Below are 13,616 nucleotides of genomic sequence, written 5' to 3'. Positions count from 1 at the left end.
TACGAGTTGCGCGTATTGATGTTTACGAGTTCTTGGCTGATTCATGAGACGGCTTGCTCTTGAGGCTTTGTCTGTGAGAGCACAGCAGACGAGACGCGAGATAAACCACGATTGGTCCCTGTCCAATCATTCGAGGCGGCGACTGACCAAACTCCAGTTCTGATCTGTACGCCAATTTTACAAGGGTGCATTGAAGGCGTTGGCCCTCCTGTTTTGCAGCCTTTGGCGTCAAGTCACATTGTGTTCTTTAACGACCATTGCAGCGGATACGTGGAGGTCAAGGTGGTGATACAACTCAGTCAAACACATTTAGCCTCATGTTCGCGACCGTAGGTGTGAGTGGGAGGCTCGTTGAGTGCGCCTCTTGCCATTCAATTAAGGACTACAGTGGCCTAAACTCAGTTGGTGATGGTGAAGCGCCACCCGGCTGTCGTGGGACACGCGCAGCTCGGGTGCGATGTATGTGTGGCCTCACAAGCATGAGCCGATGAGCTGCAGTAACTGCTCATTCGGAATGCGGCCAGAAAACTGCAATAATAAGATCGTCGCCAGCGCCGTGCTGGACCTATCCCGCTGCCACGACGACCGTCCGTCGGCTGTCAGGGACATGGCCAAGGCCCACGAGTTGGGAAGCTGTGCTTGAGGGTCAGCTTGACTGAGCACGTCGAATCAGTGAGGGGAGTTCTCTTACCTCATGTTGAATCACCTTCTTCAGCCCCAGCAGCGTCCCTCCCGCGCTCGCGGGCACTGTCCCATCCGCGCTCTCAATCAGCGGCATCACATGCGCAAGCAGACTGCCGCCTGCACCAGCCCTCTCCTCAACCAGCATTGCCTCTGCCGTCTTGAGGATCTCCTCGTGGAAGCCGTAGCGCTCCCAGGTCGTCCAGTCCCTGGTCGCCTGGAACACATCCGAGATGACCTTGGGCAGCCTCCTGTTGCGGCTGAGACGCTGCTCGTTGGCCAGCGACGAGGTCGCGGTGAATGTCTCCCGGTAGTAGGCTGTGACGAGGTCGTCGAAGCTCTCGAATCCGGCAGCCTCTACTTGTTTCATGATGCTAGAGAACCGTTCGTCGAGTGAGGCGTTGTCATTGACCGGCAGCGGAACGGGGCGGAATGTACCAGTCGCGTCGGGATTTGCGGCCAGCGCGGGTACTTGAGGCAGGGGCAGGGCGCCGGTGAGACTTGGATAGGTCATTGGATCCGTGACAGGGGAGGCGTCCTTCATCTCAGACTGCACACCCTCCGTCTTCCATGTGTCGTGCATGGGGTTATGGTAGGCAAAGCCTACGCTCCCGGCGTGTGCTGAGCCGAAGCCATTGATGTCGTGCGTCTGTTCGACTTGGCTCGTACCATCTATGTCTGAGAGATTAGGTCCTGCCAAACTTCTCGTTACGGGAGTGTTGGTGGCATACCGCGAGTTCCAGGAGTAACGTAACCGGGGGGATAACCATACGAGGCGTCAGGCTGGACAGGATGTAGTCCATTACTCAACATCTGGCTCTGAAACCTCAGGGAGTCGCCAGCGAAGCCTTCGGGCAGGGCAACTGGCCGGCCATCTTGTTGGTAACGGGAGGGAGGGGATAGCAGGCCATGAGAGTGCTGCGACGGTGATTGTTGGGGACCTCCGGGGCTGTTGGGAAAGCGGGTACCTGGCGGGTACATTGCTGGATCTGCTGAGTCGTCGAAAGACTGCTCGCGGTACATGCCTGGATGCATTGGAAGCATCTGTGCCGTTGCAGCGTGCCCCGCGACTGGGGATGGTGAATGTTCCGGCTCGCAAAGCCCAACGGCTGGTGAGTGATTGCCTGAAATGGGAGTTTCGCCATTGAATGCTGGCATGACGATGTTTTGACCGTGAGGTCCATGGGCACATGCTGCAGAATGCTGAAGTTGAAGTCGCTCATGAGTATCAAGTCGCGCTTGAAGCTCGCCGAGCCTTGCTTTCATGCGATGCCCTTTGACGCTTCAGTCAGCATGCCGTGATTGCCCCGACTGACGTGAGCTGGTACTTACGATAAGTTCTCTGAGCGACTCTGTTCTGAATCCTCTTCTTCTCCTTGGGGTCCTTGACTCGTGTCCAGTCGTCCTCCTCGCTGAGGTCTTTGGGGTTAGGAAGGGACGAGGCCGAGGGAGGCATCTTGCGCTTGCGCGTCATCTGCGGACTGGGTGAGGGCGACTTTGCGCTGGAGGGCGGCGTGAGGATGGACTGCGGCGGCGGTGGCAGAGCCGACGGCGTCGTCACGAAAGAGGGAAAAGCCGGATGGCAGGGCTGTTGTTCTTCGGCCCCCGCAAAGGCAACGGGGTCGAACGTGATGGCTGTCGAGGCAGGGAACGACCAGGTCTCGGACAGGGACATGACTGGATCTGGATTGTTACCAGGCGGCAACACGGCTTAGCCAGCTACTATGTGTTGCTGTGGGGGTTGATCAGAGGGATGATGGTGTTTGATCGATGGCAAGATGTTGGAAGATGGGTAGATGGAGGAGGCCATGTGAGTGACGGTGGTGCAGCAGGGTTGCATATGTATATACCAGCCGGCAACTCCTCGATCCTCATCCGGGCCGATGCGTGTGTATCGGCGCTGTCTCGCCGTCTTTGGCCCGTACAGAGGTATAAGTGAGCATGAGAAAGGCAGGCAGGACAGGGTCTAGCGGCGGTAGAGGTACTTAGTGTAGGTCCCTTTGCCAGTGAGGCGTCCGATGTCCAGCCCAGTCGGGACGACATTAGGTCGGTTTTCCCGAAAGAGACCGAGCCGTGGAGAGCACCCAAGACAAGGCATGCAGTTGACCTGGCCCTTCCTGTCCGTATGTCCTGCCTGCCTGGTGCCTACGGCGCACAAGGAACCCTGACGCCCTTCGCGATCCCGGCAGCTCATGCCACCGCGCCACCACCACCAACACCAACCCGGGGCGCTTCTCGCCGCACACGCCCCCCTTGGTGGTGGTGGTGGAGCAAGGTACGAGTCGTTTCTGCATCGCTCATCCTGCGGGACTGCTTAGACTGTGGGATCTGGTACTTGGTGGGTGACGGCGGGCTTGCCGAGTGTGTGGGTGCGGCACGAGGATGAGGCGCACCGCCGCCCAAACCATAACCCACACCCCCTTTACACGGCCGCCCTCAATTTTTAGACCATCATTCGTACGTACGGCATAGGGCTACAGAAATGGCTCCCGTACAAGCTTATGACTCTTTTATGCCAGTTGTCATTGTTCTTTGCCTACTCGTTGCACGCCATGGTGCTGCCCTGATGCTGCCGCATGTTCCGGGTCGGCGTGTAAGTCGCCGTTCGACTCGCGGCACTTTCATCACAGAAACATACATGTATGCGCCCCGCAGCGGGCAGACTGTCACTGAGACACTTATCCGCAAAGATGGGGCAAAGGTTGACGTGTCTGGGCCGGGGAACATCGGTCGTGGCCATGTGTTCTGGGCTCGATCTTACTCTGTACCTGCGCCGGGCGGGCTTGGACTCATCGACGTGAAGCGATCGCCACCCGCACCAGCCAACGGCCTAGCATCCAATGGAGGCGTTTGGATGCGTCCCGGCTCTTGGGAATCTCGGTGCCTTGTCGACCGGCAGCCGGCTTCCGTTCATCTAGTGATCCGCAGGAACGCAACCGAAACGGTGTACGAGGCTTGCGAGCCGCCACCCTCCACCAGAGGGACGAGACGCGCGCGACGCGTACGCGGTACAGTAGAGTCGCAGGCCAAGGGACAGGTTCTTCATGTTTAGCCTTTCCCCATGGAAGCCCCGAGGCCCGTCCTGCGGACGCTGAGACGCTGGCGCTGCCGTACGCCACGACGGCTGCCGTGGAAGCGACTTGGACGCCATGCTGCTGCTTCGCCTAAGACATGCAGCCCCCCCGACCTGATCCTTTGGCACCTCACCCCCCTTCCCTTGGGTGGCGCACGCCACCTCCACAGTGAGTTCGATGGCACCTGGGCAGCAGCTACGTAACCCCCACGGCGGTCGGTGTCCCTGCTGGCCGACCCATCCATCATCTCATGCGTCCTTTCATGTCGGGCCTTGAACTACCGTCCAGACATTCAATGCCGACTGCGAAGCTGCGTGTCTCGCTATTGGGTGTCTCTACCATTGGGGTCACCGAACAGTCCACTGTTTGTAGTCCGTGCTTGGTCGCATATTCCCAAGTCTACTGTGCCTACAATGTATGGCTCTTGCCTCCCCTCCCGGGCGAGGGCGAATTGGCCAAGCAAGTGATGAGGACCAGATGGTGCGGCCGGTCTCGGTAGCATTTCGCTGCTCGGCCGATGGCCGCGGACGCCGTGCTGCCGGGACCATCACATGCAGGAAAAGGCCTCTCTCTGCAGCAGTGCCGAGTCGATGACCTGCATTCTTCATCGTCGCAGGCAGACGGCACTGCCAGGAGTGTGGACCGAGCGGGAGATGCCGTTGGGCAGTGCTTGCAGGCCAAGCCCCAACCGGTTGCTTGGACCTGACTCGTCTCGCATGCCCAGAACGCGTTTCAAGATGAGCTTGTCGGCTCCATGATGCCGTTCTGTCCGCCTCGGATGAGTATCTTTCACCGACAGACCGAGCTCGACGCGACACTTACACGGCACCGGGCTCAACAGTAATCGGAGCTATAACGGCGGTAATAGAGGTCGCGCCCTGCGCCATGGAGAGAAGCCATCGAGTATCGGGTCAGTAGTAGTAGTGGCATGCCTGGCGGCCATCGTAACGAAGAGGGAGGGTCCACAGACGCCACGGCCCTTTTGCACCCGTCCCATTAATTCAGGCTATAGTCCCCCGTCAACCACTCCCTCGGCGCCTTGCGGCAGGGCTGAGGGCGCTCAGGGACCCGGCAGGGCGGTGGGGAGCTACCGACCCAATACCCAGCGGGCAGTCGATACGAGCACGTCGAACCTTGGCCAGTTGTGGCTGCCAGGACTCCACGACCGAACTGGATCCTGCCTTCTCTGAACCCAGCGGCAGGAGGCGGCGGGGGCGACCTCGACCTCGTACGGCCGTGCTACAGTGCTCGTACAGGCAGGGGCTCTCCCCTGTCTTTGTACGACAACGGGTGGGCTTGGTGTTCATCTCGAGATGGCAGCCCAGACGCATGGTTGAAAGTGACAGATCGGCCGCGGAAGTTCACACTCGAGACAGGCCCGCTGACCGGTCACAAACACGGCTTTCCCGTCTAGGCTATAGGCAAGGTCGTTGCAGCCCGTCGACGCAAGGCGTCTGGATTGGCCGACATGGCGGGCTGGACAAGCAAAGCAAAAGCAGTGCCCTCAACTTACAACAAGAGGAACGTCGTCCATCGGGGAACCCTCACCATCTCCGTCCCGCACCAGAGGCATTCGTCTGAGGTGTGCAATGGGTAATAGGCTAATTGGAAAGTTTTCTGAGCCGGATCTCGAGCACTTTGCAACGCACTACATCTATTTTCAGCTGCCGCCTTGTGGAGCCGCATCCGGCCCTTCTCCCGACCCCAGCCCAGCCCCGGCTATCGCTCCTCGGCACTCTTTGACCCGCGGGCTGTCGAGCGTCGACTGGGCTCGACAGCCGGCGTTCTCCGGCGCGTGTGCTCTGTGGTGATTCACTCAGTACTCTAAGTAAAGGGCTATGGCGTCGCCTTGGCGGCAAAGGCGGTTAGGGGCCGTGGCCAGAGGGGGGGACACAAAACGAGAGAGCTGTAAGTTGGCAACTCCATAATACAAGTGGCAGCAAGCAGAGGCGCGCCACAATCCTTCCGTGCAACGTAGCGAGCGGTGCAAGCGAGACCGAGGGCTATCGGCGCGACAGCCGGGCGGCAAAAGTTTGCTCGGGCCTGCCGCCGCCGTCGTCATTTATGGAGCAGCAGCCTTCGCCTGTCAAACCTCGCCCATTCGTATGGACAGCCCCCATGGACCGTTGCCCGGGGGGGTGGTGGCTGCTTTGGGGGCAGACGCTAATCAACCTTCGCGAAGGGGCCGGCTGCTGCGTGGCAGGCAGAGGCTGAAGTCGACGCCTCTCCAACCACGGCAACCCTGCTGCCGAAGCAGTGGGCTCGGGGGCGTCATCGTTTGCTTCAACGGGCCGCATGACAACCAGCCCAACGGGCCCAGCTTCGAATGCACTCCCCCATTCTGTCAACGGCTCAGCCACACATCTGGGCCACATTCTCCCGAGTGCCGAAAGCGGACGGGGAGTTCTGGCCCTAGTGCCCGAGCCCGGCTCGTTGGGTGAGACAGAAGTCGCGTGTTCCGACGATATGGAATGTTCCGTGAGCAGATTCTTGGCCTCGAGCCTTGACTCCTTTTGCATCTAGCTTGCTTCGCGTCCTGCCAATAACGCGCTGGCTCTTCGTTCTTGATCCCAACCGCATCCCATGGATGACATCGAGTGACAGGTGCCGGCTGCCTGGGCAGTGGAGGACTCGCTGGAGCCATCACAGGGGGTCAAATCCCAACCATTTGGTCTTCTCCACGACACGGGGCGACATCGGGGCAAATTTGCTCGCTTTTACGTACGTCGTCAATCTGGCAGGACGCCCTGAAGGATTCGTGCCGTCGATCATGTCGCCCTCGCGGCTTGGCATCCCATCTGCTAACGGCGGAAGTCCGTGCGGTCTCAATAAAGCGTGATGGTCAAGTCTACAAAGCAGCGCATCATCGCCCAGCCGAAAAGCATTGCCGGGACCCTTTGCGCCCCCAGAGTGCCGGCGCGGCGATGGGCCAGCATGGTGTCAACAAGGGGGGCATGATGGGCCAAGACCAATACTACTCAAATCCCTGGCCTAGCCCCAGGAGGAAGCTCCGTACATGCCTCGCTAAAACCCACGTTCCCATGGATGGGATCCTCCGCATGATCCCGGGACCTGGCGAGGAGGCCCAGAGATGCCCCGCATGAGGCCGCAGCCAATGACGCATATATGTATTGAACAGGATGCTGATCCTAAGATCAAGGTGCTGGGCTTCTGAAGTGCCGGCACGATTCGCGAACAAGTACGATATCCAGCGAGCCTCGGCGCAGTGTTCACGCTCATGTAGAGAGCCCAGTACGTACTCTGGGTTTAGTCCCAAATCAACATCTTTGCCAAGCCACAAGTGCAAAGGCTTCGAGTCTGGGCGAACTGCATCCCAGGGGCACACAATGGCAGGTCGAGTCAGGCGTGACGAGCGGAACTGTCCAGCCGATAGTGATCTACGACAGTCGACCGGTCAAGCCACGAGGTCCGTGGTGCCAAGGGGGTCATCCGACCCAAAAGGGGCTATCGATTTGCACTGTCCGGCGGACCATTGTCTGCAGGATTGCGGAGAGGCTTTTCTCATGTCTTGGCAGAGCGCCCAGCAACATTTAACCGCGGGGGAGGTGGGCGGGACGGAACATTCCACTCAGTCTGCCATGATCGTGTGTGGTCTTTGCGACGCGTCTTGTGGACTTTCAGACGTGAGAGTCGCCGCTGTTTCCGCGTGCCAAGGCAGTGGCACCTTGGGACGCGTGGACATGAAGAGCTCAAGCCCTTGTTGGGTTTATTATAGCCTATGGCGTGAACGTAGGGATTACACGTGAAGCGGGCATGACATACAGGCACGCCCTGGTTGGAAGAGCATGTAGCTGCTGCATCTCTGACGTTCAGGGGGTGATTACGCCGCTATATTTCCTGGTGGCAAGGAGAAAGAATAGAGGTGCCCACGTACGAAACGCTATAGAACTGCAGATTGTCGGAGATGGATCACCTTTCAGCTTGGATGACTACACCACGTTTGAGGCTACGGAGGCGGCACAGTGGCAAGTTCATATGCAAGGACCCAGTTCCCTGGCACACGCTGCAGCACGCAGCAAACGGCATCACCGTGAGAATGGGTAGAGTACAGCGCATTGATTCGGCTACATCGGAAGACACAATTCGCACGGTTGGCTTTGCACTCTACTTACGCCGGGCAACTATCCCCGGGCGGAAATACTGCCGCCCAGGGACGCCGCCATGGCGTCTCACAGAAGTATTGAACAAGCTTCGTCGGCTCGCACCCGGCTCGCTCGTACCACTGCACCAGTTACACGATTGAGGTCCAGCTGCTGTCGGGCAACATGCCCAAACTATATACAGACAAAGGAGAATTGTGTAAAGCCCGACTGGATACATCCCTCCTTGCCGTGCATTCTTATATCTCCATTAAGCCCGCGCTGCGCTGTCATCAAGAGAATTCTCCGAGCGCGCGTCCCGGTTTCCTCTCATGTTGGTGGTTTGACTCGAGGCTCGCATGGAACCGCATCGGGCAAGCCGCAGCATTGAGCTGGCACCGACAAACCGACCCTGTCCCTGCCCAACAGCGAGAGGCCGAGGTAGCTCAGCATACAAGTACAAAGTACGTAATGACAGACGCAGTTTGTATATGCCCTCTGGCAGTTACAAGGTCGCCTTCCAGCGCCGCGGGCGTGACATGATGTAGCCGCATACCGCCGCGAGAGCATTCGCGGCGCCGGCCGGCTTGCCTCTGCATATCGGAATGCCCTTTCGAGTCGAACAAGTACTGTACATATTGGCAACGACCTGAGAAAGTCCGGCCAGGGCATTGAAGCTGAACGGAGCCGCTGCACATCAGCACGCCACATTTGAAGCGAAAAGAGCTCAGTTGCGGGATGCACCCCGACCAGGAACACTGGGCGGCCAGCAGCCCTACGGTTCAGCAGCAGCTCTCGCCAGCAGCGGGGTCGATCCTACTCAGGAGCCCGGTCTCACAGAAAGGGCGTACAAGTACGGACTCTCGCCGCTGCGCGCACATACGCCCGGCGTTTCGGGAGAAAGAAACATTGAAGCCAAGAAGCCACTTCGCTTGCCGCCGTTTCACAGACGACTCCACGATCAGCACGCCCGTTGTTCTCAGGTCCGACGGCTGGCATACGCCCCAATGTTTGTTGGCGGCAGGGATTCGCGCCGGGGCTTGTCAAGCTTCACGGGCTCGTGCGACGTCAAGCTGCGGGCGCCGATGTGTCCTGGACTCGGCCGAAACTGGCGGACGGTCGGGCCCGGGGCGGAACTCTGCAGAGGAACTGTATTCCAGCCCTCCAGGCTCTCTTCGCGTAAATGGCTTGCTTGGAAATCGTGAACAGGCAGGCGAGACTCCTAAGCAGCGACAGTCGGCAAGAGTGAGGCTTCCGACATTATGAATCTCGGGCTTCAATTACCCAAATAGGAAATACGGAGATGCGGTGCAGCAACCGCCATTGGTCACCAGCTCCGACGAACAATTCCAGCATTTGCATCGTCCAACGAAAAAGAAACTACCATGGCATCTATCCGGTACCCATTCAGCCCAGGGGCTTGTGAGAAGGGGAGTGGTGGCCACACAAGTCCGCATGGTCTGTTCCCCAGCCGCAGGTCAAGCCGCGGCCCGCGCTTCTTGGTCTCGGCATGGCCCGCGTTTTGTCGGCAGCGGGCTCGCGGTCTCGCGCATTCGCACCCCGAGCTTCGCGGGCGAGCAGCTCTATGTAAACATGCAGAGGATTCGATGCTACACATTGGGCGATTATCACTCGGAGACGCCGAGACGCCATCGGGCACAAGGATTGAGATTGGCAGGCGGCATGACGAGCAGGGTAGCACCTGAAGCCTCCAACGCGAGGCTAGAAATGCCGACCGCCAATCTTGGTTTCAGGCCGAGGAAGACTGGACGGGCGACTATTTGTTCTTGGCGTCGCGTCGCATGGGGCGGCATCGATGCCACGTGGTGTGCGTTGACATCAATCAGTCCGCCAACACTGCGAGGGCGAGAGGCTTCAGTCTGGTCCTGAGCTTAGCGCACGTTGACCGTCAAGCGCACCAATACAAGCGGTGTAAGTCGTACGATGCAGTTACCACTCGCCTGAGCGACTTTAATGAGGCTTCGACAAGCTCGTTCAGACTTGTCAGGCCCAGAAAGACTGCTCGGCTGGCTACGTGCACGGACAACTCCCGACCTTCCAGTCTCAAGATGCACAAAGACGTGCTTTAGGACGCATCAACTACTGCACGCATGGGCCATAGTATCATTGCAACAATGCTGCTCAGAGGTGTCTGCGGTGAAGGTGCCACTTGCATACCATCGTCCCTGCCTCTAGTGCACCGAAGGATTCAGGGGCGACAGGGGCGACAGGGGCATCGGTACCACATTGAGAAGATCAGACAAGGTCACAGGAGCCGCCCGCCTCTTCACTCTTGTCAAGTCTGCTCGTGGCGCACGAGAGGTGCATTTGCTATGCCAAAGTGGTCTTGATCTGCCACTCGATACCAGGAACTGGTGTTCCCTTGCATACATGTGTGGCGACAACTCGTCGCAGCTAGGCGCGGAGTTGAACTACTATACCAACGCGCGGCAAGCGGAGCTATCTGGGATTCACATCCTCAGGAAGTTCCTCGGCTCACCCCCTCTCACTCATTCTCAACCCTGCCTGAGTATCCTTGCTGAATGAGCATACGATCACCAAACACGCCTGCTGCTGTAATCCCTGTAAATAACACATCAGTTTGGCGGTGCGATCGGCGGCAGTAACTGCACAAGGCAGCTTCGCATTTTGACTCGCGGAAAAGAATTCTCCTAGATGCGGCTCAGGGAATCGTAGCCGCGGCTGCCGCCATCATGTAAAACATCAACCTCTGCGCTGAGCCTCCCAGGACCATCGCTTGCACGTCATTGATTCGTGGTAGCCAGTCGTCAAGGATCGCATGCTTCCTTTACAAAAGACATTAGGCAAGATTGAAGAGGACTGGTTTCTTGGGTGGCCACTCAGAAACCTACTTCGATATAGCTGCTTAGACACGCAAACACTAAATAAGGCAAGGTATAAACACACTGACCAATGTTCTTGGCCATGAAGGCTTCATCCTAGTCCCGTCCAGCTACACCGGCGCATATACAAAAAGTTCCCCAGTGCCAAAAATCACAAACACCATCCTGTTTGCAGTGCCAATATGGACAGATGATAGCCGCAATGCTTGATTGCAGCAAGGAAAGCGACGTGAGCTCGGCCGTTAGCATATTCACAGTGGCCCGACTTGAGCGAACAACGTGTGACGGCGGTCGGGTCCAGTAAGTCGTATATGTGCATTCGCCTCAGGCGTTGGAAAGCGCAAAGGCGAGCCACGGGCGCCAGCAGACTTCGTCGTCCACAGGGTCAATGATCGAAGGAAGATATTGGGATTGCCACTCCTCCTGGGCACGGCGACTCCAACGCATTGGATGCGCGCTCATATATCGGGCTTTGCAAAACTCCCAGTACGCTGGGTACCATCCCGCTTGGCCCCAGCCAACAACAGCGGCTACATGCGGTCGCGGTCCTGGAGACAGAAGGACGTTAGGCGCAATGAGGCTGTTATGTGTGAAGACGGTTTGCTCGTCGGCGCCAATGTGAATGTCGCAAGCTTCCTGTAGCTGCTGGACAGCCTCGGCACCTTGGAACGGGCCGGTCAGCTTGGGCCGGTAGCTCAGAATCGTGTCGTTGAGCGGCTGTCTGTTCAGCTTGCCTACGAATTGACGGATCAGTGCCTGTCGACTCGACAACGAAGACTATCGCGTACCAACGTAATGATCATGCCTTCCCTGTTCAAGGCTCCTCCATGACGTTACGGCTTGTCGGAGCTCACCGCAGACACCTCGTCTGGCCTCATCCGACAGGCGTGGCCATGCCTGATTGAGAGGCGTACCCTCGATCAGCGACATGTAAATGAAGGTCTGGCCACCATCCTGCGTCCAGCCAAAGACTTCCGGCACGGTGACAAGCCCTCGGAGCTGGTCGCGAACCCAGGTTTGCGTGATGGCTTCGGTGACGGTGACGTCGGCTCCGTACCTGACGAACAAGCCTAGAGGAGGTATTCGAACGGGCGGGGGTCGCCTGTAGCTGTCTCCGCGCACGTTGTTGAGCAGTCGGTTCAGAGCCCTGATCTCGGCTGGCGAGGGGAGCGTCGGAGCTCCATGATCACTGATGGCTCCAGGCGACATGGCTACGTTAGCCAACAGAAGCTATCTGCGTGCATCGAGGCGGTGGTGATGCAGCGGACGAGTTCATCATGATCGAGCGGGCGGATGCATCGGGCGTCTTGTTGGCGACAGACTTCAAGCAGCGGGCTCGATAGTTTGGACGTGGCGGATGCCTCTCGGGGCCGCAAGTTTGTTTTTCCAGCCCCCGGCCCGCAACCTCGAGCATGGAGGAAAGAGCACTGCCGTTGCAGCTGCCTCTTCAATTGATGAGAAGTTGGGGCGGATTTTCTAGGAGACGTCGATGAAAGACGTGTCACCAAGCTCGCCCTGGACACGTCTTGAGCTTCACACAGGCCATCCTTGCCGTCCACCTTCACTACCGGCTTCCCCACAGTGGGCTTCGCAACTGTCGGCTCCGCCTGCGGCATGAATATTATAGCGGGCCTCAGATCCATTCAGCACCAAGGGTGCAGTCAATTAGCGAGCGCAGAAGATTACCCAGTTGGGCATCGCGCAGAATTACGTACAAGAGGCAGCGAAGCGTCACCCGCCTCGGCACAATGCAGCGCTGCTCAACCCACCACGCTTTCAGCAGCTGGAATCGCGAGCCTCGCGACGGTATGGCAGCAACCACGGACCTGTGGGAGCATTGTCCTCGTCGCTGTGGCGCACCGCGTGGCCAAGGCAATCGTCACCACGCAGTCCATCGTTCGAGCCGGGTCTCTTCTGAGACGCTTGTAGGAACGTTGACATTGCGCACGCAGAGCAGGCCTGAATGACGCTAGATAGTGCCTGAAGCAGCCGAGATATTGGGAGTAGACACGGATCACACGTACGCGACATTTCGGAAGTTCAGGGCCTCCAGCCGCAGTATACGCTGTGAGTCTCAACTGTAGATATGTGGCAGTTCCGGCAGTGCAGCGATGTCGACTGCGATACATTGTCCGCACAGACGACGTCTGGAACGAGAAGTCATCTGCCATGTCACTCTCAGTGCCGTACCGCTGTTGTGGAGCCAGGCTCTCGTTGTCGGCTATCGCGACGTCAGGCCCTGCCGACGCTGGTGACCCCTGGCAGCGGCGTGTTTGGAGGAGATCAGACCAATACGACGATCGCGCTCGATCTGGGCGGTGGCAGGGCAGGGCGTATTCATCGGGTTCCCGTCCGCAGTCCAACTTCACCGCACTGCCTGCGATTCTCCAACGAATAAGACGGCACGACTTCAAACACCAGTATTGATGCGGCGCTGGAAAAGCCTATGTATGCGTGCCTTTCGACCCTCCAGGACCTACCTGCAGCCGCCGTCCCGGCACGCGACCGGGGTCGGATGGCCAGGGGTCATCTCCTCGCTTGGGTACGGCACCAGAGAGCGCGACTCCCGTACCCGAGTGCTTCAGCCCTATCTGGGCTGCGGGACGCATCACCATCATCTGGCAGGGAAAGGTGTCGGTGAAGCCGACTCATGGTGAACAACAGGCGCGTGAATGCCTCGAAACAACCGTAACTTCTCAAACATCATTGCCAAATCCCTCCGGCATGTCTTCGTGGCTTTGCGTCACACAGACCCGCTGACGTTCTTCAGTTTCGTTCAGCCTCGAGCACTGCCATTTCGACGAGACCCACCGGATGATCGCCAGCGCTGCATATTGCCCAAAAGGGTAAAAAGGCATCAGCGCGATGCTTGTGAAGTCTTGGCCACAATAGCAGGG

The 13,616-nt window shown here is 58.4% G+C and overlaps 2 protein-coding genes across 2 annotated transcripts; both read right to left on the bottom strand.

Annotated features, from left to right (window-relative positions):
* Positions 1 to 471: 471 nt before the first annotated feature.
* PLICBS_000486 (uncharacterized protein) lies at positions 472 to 2,356 on the bottom strand (the record flags this gene model as incomplete). Its single annotated transcript, XM_018318509.2, has 5 exons — positions 472 to 633; positions 692 to 1,353; positions 1,413 to 1,464; positions 1,854 to 1,936; positions 2,014 to 2,356. 5 exons carry the CDS (start codon positions 2,354 to 2,356, stop codon positions 472 to 474), a joined length of 1,302 nt encoding a protein of 433 aa, XP_018184034.2.
* An 8,687-nt stretch (positions 2,357 to 11,043) lies between these two features.
* Positions 11,044 to 11,928, bottom strand: PLICBS_000485 (uncharacterized protein; the record flags this gene model as incomplete). The annotated part of the gene is made up of 2 exons (XM_018318510.2): positions 11,044 to 11,453; positions 11,634 to 11,928. The coding sequence occupies 2 exons, from the start codon at positions 11,926 to 11,928 to the stop codon at positions 11,044 to 11,046; spliced, it is 705 nt and encodes a 234-aa protein (XP_018184035.2).
* Positions 11,929 to 13,616: the final 1,688 nt, after the last annotated feature.

Source organism: Purpureocillium lilacinum (assembly GCF_023168085.1).
Source record: "Purpureocillium lilacinum CBS 284.36 DNA, scaffold_1, whole genome shotgun sequence".
Taxonomy (NCBI): domain Eukaryota; kingdom Fungi; phylum Ascomycota; class Sordariomycetes; order Hypocreales; family Ophiocordycipitaceae; genus Purpureocillium; species Purpureocillium lilacinum.
The sequence above is the reverse complement of the archived record's forward strand: the minus strand, read 5'-3'. Positions and strand labels throughout refer to the sequence as shown.